The sequence below is a fragment of the Lipotes vexillifer genome, unplaced genomic scaffold (assembly GCF_000442215.2).
Source record: "Lipotes vexillifer unplaced genomic scaffold, Lipotes_vexillifer_v1.1 scaffold1325, whole genome shotgun sequence".
Taxonomy (NCBI): Eukaryota; Metazoa; Chordata; class Mammalia; order Artiodactyla; family Lipotidae; genus Lipotes; species Lipotes vexillifer.
Window position 1 is genome coordinate 141,087 of NW_006781704.1, and position 11,832 is coordinate 152,918.

Consider the following 11,832-nt stretch of genomic DNA (forward strand, 5'->3'; position numbering starts at 1 on the left):
TCTTTCCCCTAGAGCTGGATGAAATTTAGCCACATGGCTTCGCTTTTAAGTGACAGTCAAAGAGGGTTTCTGGGTTTACTTGAGTATTTTGGAGGATAGGCAAAGCAATCTATTCACAAGGTAAAAATAGGGATCTTTCTCCTATCCATTTCTTCAAAAACAAACACAAAAATAGAGAGAGATGAGGCTACTGCATTAACCGGTGTTGTAAATGAAAAGACAGTGGAAATCACCAATGGTTTAGGATTTAAACCAACTGTTAAACTGTTGTAGAAATTGGTTTTAAGGCAGTGAGACAGCACCATAGGAAATGTTGCTTCTTTTCACTGACAAGGCTCAAACAAATAAAGCCCTAAAAAAGCCTTTTATCAGTGTTGACTAATAATTGGTATAAAACTCTTTTTAAGGGAGTGGGCAGGTGGTTTAAAAAGACCACGGTGGTAAAAACAACCTTATCAAACCCGTGACTCAGACACTAAAAAGTGGATGGAGCACATCCTGTGATCATGGCAGTTGAATGACACTGGCACTTCTCCAGCTTGTCACAGCAGTGTTTCCCCTGGGGGTTGCACAATTCCATTTGTGCTTGCGGAGGCCTGGCCTCTTCATTTAGGAATGGGGTGAGCGCACAACACAAACACTACTGGGGCTCCGTGACCAGCACCATGTGGCACAAAGGAGCTTGGACGGATCAGAAGAATGGACCCTGCTTGGGGAGAACAGCCCCACAGAGGAAACCAAAGGAAGGAACAACAACAAAAAAAGGTCTGCATTGTAAACTTTTAAAGAGGAAAAACAGAAAGTCCAGTTTGGCTATCCCATGTGCAATCTATTCAGTTGCCCTGTCATTAGGGTCCTTTCCAGTTGAGTAATGGAGCCTTACATCACTCCACGGATATAAAAATGCCTAGAAAGGAAAGCAAGTTACACTTCCGTGTCAATTTAGCATCTTGGCGGTTCAAACTTAGTTCTACTGCCTCCTTGGAGACCACGGCCCTGGATCAGGGCCCTGGACAGGGTGCTTTCATATTGGCAGTGGTTTAGTGAAAATACCTTACTTTTTAACCTTTTTTTTTTTTTTCTAAAGCATAGTCTTTTCCCCTAACATTTTTCACCCACTAGAGGGTAGATTCAAGAGACGAATCCAAAACGTCTTCATGGTGGCTGGTGCTATCACTGTCGCAGCTTTGTGTGCCCGAGTAATTGGCTGCTTCTTGGAGTTTCATTAGCATATTCATCTGAAGAAAGAAAAGGAGACATCGATGGAGGCAATGGTGCATCGAGGAAGCCAGTCCCAGAAAACACACGGCCCCGAGCCACACGGACGACCCATCTCATCCCCTCCAAGGGAAACGGAAAACGATTTTAGATTTTTACTAGTTGCCTCTGGCTCCTACACTGTTTCTCCCAAACATGACTACAACAGCAAACCATAAGGACAAAATAGGGCCTCCGCATAAGTCTTTTATTTGCAGTTGTAAATGAATACAGCTCTAGCAGGGAGAGGGCAAAGGAAACTGTATCACAGCTGGACATCTGGGCTCGTGGCTGGGGAGTACACCAAGCTGCCCAGCTCTTTGGCTGCGAGAAGCAGAAAGCACTGAACGACAACTGAAAGTCCTGAATGTTCCTACAGGCAGATGCACACACAGGCTCCTGGACACGGTCCCTGGAGAGGAGGTGGGGATGGAGTGGAATGGAGCCCCCCATCTGCTGCTTAGGAGCTGACCTTGAGAGGTGACCAAATGAAGCCGACCATGAACGTTGGAAGAGGGAGAAGGGAAGAATCACTGTCAAGTTTCTGTGGTTGTTGAATGTCTGGCTAAAATATGATGGATAACTCACTGAAAACTAAAACCACCTTCTGGAACAAGAGCGGCTATCTCAAGTTTCCCAGCCTTATAGGACAATGGCAATGTTTGTTCTCATAAAAGGGACGTAGGCATGAAAGCAGCTGGGGAGAAAGACAGCTAGCATTTCCATGTATTAGAAAATAAAAGGCAGCCACCTTGCTTGGATTTTGATGGATCTACTACAGATCCATTGGTAGGGATGGAAAAAGAAAGACTGTTTAAAAGTGAATCATGAATAAATGGTTCAACAGTTTTAGACAGCACAGAAAAAAATGGCACATGTCTTCGGGAGGGTTGTTTTCTTATCAAGGGTTTCTGTAAATTGTAATAATCTTTGTATTGCTTAATGAGCGCTAACTTTGCTATTTCATAGTGTAATCAAAGTTTTTTGGTTTTTGTTTCCAACTTAGAAATATAGGGAATCTGATCCCAAAGAAAGGAGAAATCTAAAAAGGATTCCTTAGTCATATGTTAGGCTCTGCATGCTTGTATGCTCAACGTAAAATGTGTGTTCAAAAAAGACCTGTGAAATAAAATGACAAACTGGTAATTACCAGTTCCAGCAAGGATGACTTTCTGATGCGGAAGCTACAGTTATAGCATATTTTAAAGTCATTTTAATATTCTTCAGGACAATATTTTTCAATATAATTTTTTGTCTAATTCCCTGAATTTATTAAACTAGCTACATAAAGATATGAAATTAAAGTAGTTGGTGATAACCTCTTAAACCCAGTGAGTCAAAAAGCTAAATGTCTCCATCAATATACTGTTTCTCTCTCGCCCTCTCTCTCCTCTCTTCTTTGTTTCTCTGTCTCTCTCGTGCATGTGAGTGCATACATACACACACACACACACACACACACACACACACACACACACACACACACCCCTACCTTCATGCACATTCATATTCTCTTTTTCCTTTCTTTTGTCAATCCCTCCCTTATTAGTAGCCGGCTGTATATTCAAGCATCTAGGTGAAGATCATTTGTAAAAGAGAACTGTGTTTTGAGCACCTTCCAAGAGCAGAAATGGTTTCAAGGGTTGTGCTTCTATCTCAGTCACAAATGTTTGAAATCACTTGAATGCTGACTGTTGAAAAAGTTTTACTGTGTAATAACAGTATTACTAAAGTCTTAAGTTTTGAAAATGGTGCCATATAGTAAATATGTTCTATTAGAATAAGTTCAGAATCTCAGATTCATAATAAATACATATGAAGGCTTTACTCTGCCTTCTCATAGGGTTGCTTTGTACATTCAAGTCAAAGGAGATTACAAGAGGGAGGTAAGGTTCCATACCATTCAGTAGTCACTCAGATAAGATCATTATTCTCTACAAAAGTACTTCCTTCCTCTCTTCCCCCCTCCTTCTTTCCCATACCCAGGGTCAGAAATATAATGTCTTACATTTGTAACAACTCCGTCAGGTCCTTATCATCCCTGGTATTTACACATCTGCTAGTCTCCCAGCCTCCATCCTCTCTCCTTTAATCTGCCCTCTAATCTATTATCAAGGTGATCTTTATAAACTGCAAATCTAATGAGATAAGCCCCTTGCTCAAAAACCTTTGGTGGCTCTCCATTGTCTGTGTGATAAAATTTTAACTTCCTACAAGATAAACAAGGCTTCACATGATTTTACAATTGCAGACTTCTGTGGCTGTAATTCCTCCCGTCCCTTTTGCTCTAATCCCAACAATTTGTATACAGCTCCTTAAACTCATTATTTTTACTGTACTGTTCCATCACGTTTCACAGTGCTATTTTCTGAATTTTGGATCTTCCCCACCCAACCCCATGATGAGTTTCTATTCATCCTTCCAGACCTAGCTCAAGCCCTTCCTCTTCTGGAGCTTTCTCCTAATCACTTCCTCAACAGACTCACAACTCTATCTAGGATATATCTATCTAGGATATACTTCTATCATTATTTTACTATAATTTATATATATACATGTCTCTCTCCACGGCTGGACTGTGAGCTTCTTAAGATCAGAATTGAGATCTAATTTATTTTCTGATCATCAGGTCTTTCTTAGTCTTGAGTACATACTTATTATTTACTAATATTTACTGAATGAATGAAATTAATGAGTTTGTTGATGATGAATACACATTATATTTTTAAATACTGTGAGATGTGCCAAACACTTGCATCCGTGTTCAGAGTCAAAAATATATTACTGACATTAAATAGTAGATTTTTTTCTGATTTAGATTGGACTGCAAAGATGTTTTTACCTATGTCAATAATTATAAAAATATAGAGCAATAAACGCAGAGAGATATTTACTTCTCTATCAGAATGTGCCTAATTAAAAGACTTTTAGATGATAAGGTTTTTGTCATTTAACATGTCAGATATCATAACCCCTTGTTCCTTAAGATGTTTAGGTGAACAGCAGATTAGGAATCAGAGATTTTTTTAACCCAAATTCTCATTCAGAATGTGGAGATCCTGATCTCTTTTCCATGCTAGAAGATAAGAGCATTCTGAGCCAGGGAAAGGAGTGATTAATGGGTTTAGCTGACCAGGACTATGGGAATTGGGAAAATTTAAGACATCCCTTAAATGTCCCATACTCTGTAGAATAACCCTGAAAACAAACCTTATAAACACCTTTATAAGGAACTTTATCAGGAACTGTATTAAAATCTGCAAAAGGAGAACTGGAATTTATAAAAAATTCAGAGGAAATAACCCATATTTGTCCTCTAAGGCTTAATTTTACTCTATTACATTTTAATCATCCTATCAGGAATTACTTAGTGTCTGCTCACAATTATGCAAAATTCAAACCAATTCCACCACCACTGTTGATTTCTAGCTACGTATGAGCTAAAGGGCCAGATACTTGTTATAAAAATACAACTCCAGGCCCTTAAGAAGTTTATAGCCTAGATCAAAAGTCCTAAATAAGAGATCCCTGGGCTCTAAGTAGGTCAATGTTTATATCTCTGTGACTTTATGGAACTTTTTGAAATAGCATGCAAAATCTTCTGTGTGTGTGCATTTTGTTGGGAAAAAAATCATGAAACTTTATCAGATGGTTCACATATAAACCCCCAAATGTTCAGAAGGATCAGCTGAAATGATGACGACATATACATGTCGGGGTTGTCGGTATAAGGGTATTCCACAAGATAGCAAGTCATTTTCTGTCTTTAGGTATAGTTACAGATTATGATTTTAATCATTTCCTTTTTTGTTTGTTTTAAGTAACATAATGACCTTTATCTCAGCATGTCTTCTTTCAGTATTGGTTTCCCAGTGATGCTTTTAGTCAGAGAATGGTAAACTAGCAAACACATTACGTTTGATACCAATCTATGGAAACTCATCTCTAAAAATAAAAAATACATACAAAAATAAAGTCATTTTACTAAGAACATCATGTACTTAATATTTTCAGAGTATTCATACTTTGGAGTTTTACTGACTTATATTAAGCCTTTCATGATTGCAAACTGAGCAAGGCAGAGAATAACGTCCCTTTGATTTCAAGTCAGTTTATTCTTCTCTACTGTTGCCAACAGGACTAATTCTAAATTTAGTCAGATACGTGTAAAACATTCTTTAGTTCTTCAAGCATACTTCTTTTGGTTTCTTTCATTTTAGAACAAAATTCAGTTTTCTCTTACATACCTAATGAATTGAGTACTGAATGTTTAAAATTTATTGATTTATTTACACAATTTTCTGCATAATAAAAGAAAAATTATGGCTGCAGAGTTCAGCCTGGTTTCAGTGTTTTTTGATTATTTTTAAGCATGTGAGTTTGGTCTTTCATTTTAAGAGTTTCACCCAATGAAAGTAGGCCAAAGGTAAAAATTTTAAAACTGAGTACCAATATCAGGACAGTTTCAAATATTACCTAGGATAACTAATGTCTCTGATGCATAAATACTAATGACCGCACACTATAGTCAAGATTATATAGGAAGAACCAAACATCAGCTTCTTACCAGGGGATCCCCCTCTGTGTCAGTTTGTGGAATGTGCTTTGAGGTTGTAGCTTCCTTTGTGGATATGCAGCCCTCATACCCAACATCTTCTGGTCTCAACTGAAGTAATGCTGGGCCCTCTTGAGGCAAAGATGCTGAGCTCCATGGGTATGTATCAAGCACCCACTTTGAGGGATCTTCCCAAGGTGCTCGTTTCCCATACATCTAAAAAGTGATCACAAATTTAGCACATATAAAATGCATTTCTGTTCAGTACAAAAGGTGACTGCTAATTGATTGATTCCTTTGCACACTGAGTTTCTATGAGACTCAGGGGAATGAAGTCCCCATACACAATTTTCCAGATTTTAAACATATATCTCTCTATATAGTTCACTTAAAACTTGAAGGCTAGACAAAATAAAGCTGGAGACAAAATAAAGCTGAACATTTGGGATAGATTGTCAACATTTGAAGGAGAGCATGAGGGAGCTTTATTTTAAATACATGAAGAAATGGCTGCCCCATTTATTTTTGTTAGTAATTTTACAAACTAAAAGAAAGTTCATCATTGAGAAAGGAAAGTTCCAGTAATGGAGAAATTAAAAAGCTAGACACTAAATAGCTTTCTTTACTAAAGTGCACTTTGGAAAGATGATGAATAAAAGAGACTTCTTTTCTCTGTCCACTTCATTCTACTCAAATTTTCTTTGAAAATAAGAATCCTTTCTCCGACAACCATTTCCCTCAGATTAACTTCCTCTATAATCTCATTGCTTCCCATTAAAACTCTTTTTAGATATTTTTTTATAAGGCCACTAGTAAAAGAGAAGAATCATGGGAAATGAAAGATTTGTGAAAACTCATATGGAGGGAGAAAGTTAATAGAAAGAGATTATAAAGCCTGGTTAAAGTACTGGCAGTGGAGTAGAGGGCAGATGAATCCAAGCGATGTTAAAGAATTTTTAAGCTGAACACAAAGCCAAAACCAAACTGGGAAGGGCACACTGAGAAGAAAGAGGTTGATGGGACTTGGTAAAAAAAAAAAAAAAGTATAAGCCACAGGGGCACAGAAAGAAAAGTTAAAATTAAGAGAAGAGGACAGTAACAAGGGTATGCTAGTTCTTTAATGGACTCTCCTACTCCATTGAGGGCAATCCTGGTTACTAGGTGTATACACATCTTGGTCCTGGATGGCACAGAACACAGTGTTAAGTGTTCTATGTGGCTTCTTGTGGTTCAGTGAGACAAAAGCAAAACGGTGGACACTGAGGCCATGAAAGCCCATGGCTGTCTTGGAGCTGTCTTTTGAGTTTCTCCTGGAGAAGTTGTATGACATTGTGGCAGCTTGCCTTAAGAAAAAAAAAGTTCTGGTCTTGATAGCTGTGCATTTCTTTAGGGGATGATGGTAGGGGTGGCAATGGTTAGTTTTCTTTTCATTTTTTTTTTTTTTAATAGTTCTCTTCTTTTAGAGCAGAAAATTTCTCTCAGTTAAAAATCCACTTTATAGAGGATGTAAAACATAGCTTGCTATACAACTTAAACTAATTGAAGGAAAGCATATAATTCTTGGAAAGGAAATGTTACCAAAAAAATATTAAAGTCTAGTAGAATCAATAGATGCCAGCCTTTTAAAGAATCATCAAGGACAGCAAAATTGGGGGTGACCAATAAAAAGCTAAACAGGCTCAATTCTATATTTCAGAGAAAAATAGATGCTATAGAAGAAGAATTGAAAGAAATGAAATTTAAACATTCAGAAGGAGATCATCTGATTGTTGACATTTCAAGAAAGATAGAATCATCAGAATAAAAATTGGAATCCAGTGCATCACCAGTGTTTTTTTCAACTAGAACATCTGGTAAAGAGTATTCCCCATACGGTTCCCCATCAAAGCATCAGCCTTCATTTGAAGAGAGATTTTTCTGTTCCTCTCAACTCAGCTTTTCATCTTTGCAACCATGCTTTGTTTTTCCACCTCTTGTTCCAATTCATGGTTCTTTGTTGCCAGGATATCCAAGGAAATGGTTCATGACATGTGTGATTCCTTTTTTTCCTGTTCCTCCAGAAGTCACACATGGACCATCCCAAGAACATCATCTGCCAACAGACTTCTGGTCCAGCATATCCTTCAGTAGCAATGAGAACTCTCTACTCACCAAAGGGTTTTCCTTTTTCTCTCCAAGTGCTGAATTCCTCCTGCCTCCTGCCACCAACCCCCACCAACATCCAGCTACTCCCTACATCATGGTTGAACCAGCTTTCACACTAACCTACTACTAAACATCTAGAACCACAGCAAAAAACTTGAGATCTTTTAATCCCTCCTCAAAAAATTTTTTGGAAGTATCTCTCAGTTTGGGAAGCTGGTATTACCTTAGTGATTACGCCTTTGTTTAAATGGAAGCTTTATAGTATGATAATTCTCAGGACAGAGTTTTATAAATAATATTGACTTAAATATTAAAAACACTATGTACTTAAAAAAATGAGATCTAAGGATTTTTAGGTATTATGGTTTTTGAGTTTTTAAAACGCTTCTAACTCTAAATATTAGCAAATGAATACGAAATAAGGAGAATTTCATATATAAAGATTTGGATCATAGTTTATTAATACTGAAATAGTATCTAGAGAACAAATAATTCATTTAAATATTTATTTTAAAATTATGACTGTGAATATTTTAAATACATTTTCTTTAAAAAAATATATATATATATATTTTTTTTTGGTAAAAATGGTTGAAATCAAGAAACCCAACTCACATCTGAGATAGCATAATAGTTTTAGAGGAATCCTCACATGTGCTATGTTATACTTGAAAAATAAAAACCTTTGGTACAGTCTTTAATTTTGTTGGAGACACTTTCTGGGGCTAGTTTGGCTTATACCCTTAAAAATATGAAATTGAGTTATTTAAATATGGATTAGAACCAACTGACAGCATTCTCTAGGATCATGACCTCTGAATGTTCAGAACATCCTCATAATGATAGTTTTAAATCACTGCCATGCCCTTCTACTAGGTGAGGAAAGCATGATGGTAAAAGGAAGCAAAATGAAGTAAAATAGAAAACCAGTTTTTTTAGACAGTAAAATAAAGACTTAACACAGTACTGCAGATGACAAAATGTGAAAAGCATGAAGTATATCTTAATTCTAGCAGCAGTTGCGATAACCAGAAATAGAGATGCCTAAGCAAAATACTACCTAAACCTTAGCTAAGTTATTGTAAAGATGATTGGATTCTTCTGCCACAAGTTTGGTAATTATACAATATCAATCTTAAAATATTCACACGTAAGTTTTATAATTCTACAATTTCATGAAATTTCAACTTCAATATAAGGAAAAAATCAAGACTGATGGAAAAGGGATGATACATTTTATTGAAGAAAAAGGGTTTTCTTATTAGTGATATATTTTGACTTCTTAGCGAAGAGTAAATAGAAGGGGTGGTTGCAGGGCCTCAGATGAAAGGTGAATGACAGGGACAGCAGGGGCGCTCCTAAACCTGCCTGCCATAGATTTTAAAAAGTCAAATGCCTTAGATTTAGAGCACTCTCATAAATAGTAAAGGATCTTACAAGTGACGTTAAAGGGCTTCAAACAAAGAAATATCCTAAAGCAAGGAAACTATAAGCAAAAACTACTTGTTGCAGATTAGATAAGAAGAGAATAAATGATCAGGGTCCATATAAACATGCCTTTCTTATAAGATGTAGAACTGTGCAATTAACTAGCTATCTAATAAGAACAGGTCTGGGGACTTCCCTGGTGGTCCAGTGGTTGAGAATCCATCTTACAATGCAGGGGATGTTGGTTCGATCCCTGGTCAGGGAACTAAGATCCCACATGCTGCAGGGCAACTAAGCCCATGTGCCAGAACTACAGAATCCTCGTGCCGCAATTAATGACCCTGCATGCCACAACTAGAGAGAAGCCTGTGCACTGCAACAAAGAGCCCACGTGCCGCAACGAAAATCCCGGGTGCTGCAACTAAGACCCAGTCCAGCCAATAAATAAATAAATAAATATTAAAAAGAAAAACAGGTCTGTAAACACCTATGGCAATAAATTTGGCCTTCAATGTGTACTTGTTAGAATCACTGTGCTTTCTCTTTCTCCTACATATTTATTCTCAGAACAGAAAAAAAGTAGTGTATACTATTTGTTCTTTCACACTTTACCACTATATTTATATACTTCATGCCTTTATTTTTCTGCACAAATACTCAGAGAAACGAATTATTTTTGCTTTTAAAGGATGATTTTTTTCACTTAGTTTTTTAAAACAGTAAAGAAAATTGAGTACTATACCTGCAGACCTTCTCTCACTGCCTCCAGAATATAAGGTACCAAAGAATAGTTCCAGAGATCCATGAACCACACTCTAGAACCTTCTACATCCATGGGGCAAGGAAGGAAAAGTCGAGGACCTGAGAAGAAACAAATAACAAAACATTTTTAAGAACCATTATATGTAGCAATCTAAACCCATATTTAGACACCATTTGGGGGGAATGTTTCTTATAGGATTCTTAGAAAATTATAATCTTGGCCAGTTTGATTATATTAACGTGTGTTTCACTGAAGGCCCAATCTCCAGGACCCTCCTTTCTTTTTACACTAAAACCTTAATCTAAAACATAACATTTTAGCATTAGGAGAAACCTTAAAGGTCATAATCCAGTCAATCTGCCCCATTTTACAGATGACAAAACTATGCTGGAATGAATTGTCAAATATAAAATATGTCATTATTTGCAGAAGTGGGTCTCTGCCTTGGTCTTCTGATCACAAATATAGAATTGCTCTTTCTAATTTACACTGTGTCTTTAGTGAGTATGTCTTTATGATCCACTGCAATGGGAAAGGGACATTTTTTTCGTGCAATTTAAGAAGGAATACAAAAACAAACATCTTTATGCCAACTCAAGAAAATAATTCAAAGTTTTGTCTTCATGAAAAATGTAAAACACTTAAATTACCTCTAACTAAAATCTTCTCTCACAACTATATTTGATATGAACCATAAGCTAATATTTGTTTTTAGCATAAAGAAAGGTACTCTAAACAGATACAATTTATTTCAAATGGTTATCTGATTTTTAAATATTTGTCTATATTAAACTTATTCGATGTCAGTAAAATCTTAGTAAACCATAATAGTCAGACAAAATGAATCTAATTAGAAATATTTATGCAAAGCTTGGAAGAAGGCAAACTTTCAGAAGGAAAAAAAAACGAAAACTTAAATCTCTGGAAGCTTGAAAAACATTAGCTTCACTTGTTATTTTCTGCCCTCCAATCTGGCCATCTTTACCACGTACTCGTAGTTCCTGGAAAATGGCATATTGCAATTTTGGAACTCACCAATGGTAACATCAGAAGAACTGTGTGTTTCCAAAAAACTGTTGAGATGATGCCATGTCTTAGGAATCCAATCTATAATTTTGACTAGGTCATTATTGCGTATGTTCCTTTCAATTTCCATCTCTATCAGTTTCCTTCGAAGATATCTGCCTAAAAAGCCTTTTACTGGTTCTGTGTGGTTTGCACATAGTACCCACCTACAAAAAGAGAGAAAAAACCCAAAAACTCAGAAATCTTTATATAAATTAAACTTTTATATAAATTAAACTTTAAGTTCACAGTGATTCTCTTTCCAATATAAAGTAATAATGTTCCTAATTTAATTGGTGGCCATATGTTAATGATCAAAGGGATGAGAAGGTCTATTAGCATTAGAGCTATACTGTAACTAACTTTTCATCTTGAGCTAAAGAGAAGCTCATGTGCGTCACAGCAGTGAGTGGGCATGTACAGGCTGAGCACTCATCTGTAGGAGAATCACAAATCCTGAAATAGGAACTGTCTTCACATTTCTCACACTTAGAAAAAAAGTGCTCTACTTTAGCCAGTGACATAGTGAGCAGAAAAAAACATTTCTTTTTTCTTCTTTTTGAAAGAAACACTTCTGATTACAGGTTGAGGATCACAAAATGTCTGCTTGAGAAAGAGT

The 11,832-nt window shown here is 36.5% G+C and overlaps 1 protein-coding gene across 3 annotated transcripts in view; it reads right to left on the bottom strand.

Annotated features, from left to right (window-relative positions):
• Positions 1–1,084: 1,084 nt before the first annotated feature.
• NAV3 (neuron navigator 3) overlaps positions 1,085–11,832 on the bottom strand; it is a 369,647-nt gene continuing 358,899 nt past the window's right edge. For 2 of the 3 annotated variants that reach the window (XM_007454823.1, XM_007454821.1), the window contains 4 exons: positions 11,184–11,380; positions 10,128–10,246; positions 5,825–6,028; positions 1,119–1,238 (listed from right to left, as the gene is read on the bottom strand). In XM_007454823.1, coding sequence (XP_007454885.1) covers positions 1,119–1,238; positions 5,825–6,028; positions 10,128–10,246; positions 11,184–11,380 — 640 coding nt within the window. Of the gene's footprint in view, positions 1,239–5,824; positions 6,029–10,127; positions 10,247–11,183; positions 11,381–11,832 lie in introns of all 3 variants that reach the window. The other variant, XM_007454822.1, reaches the window with a different exon arrangement.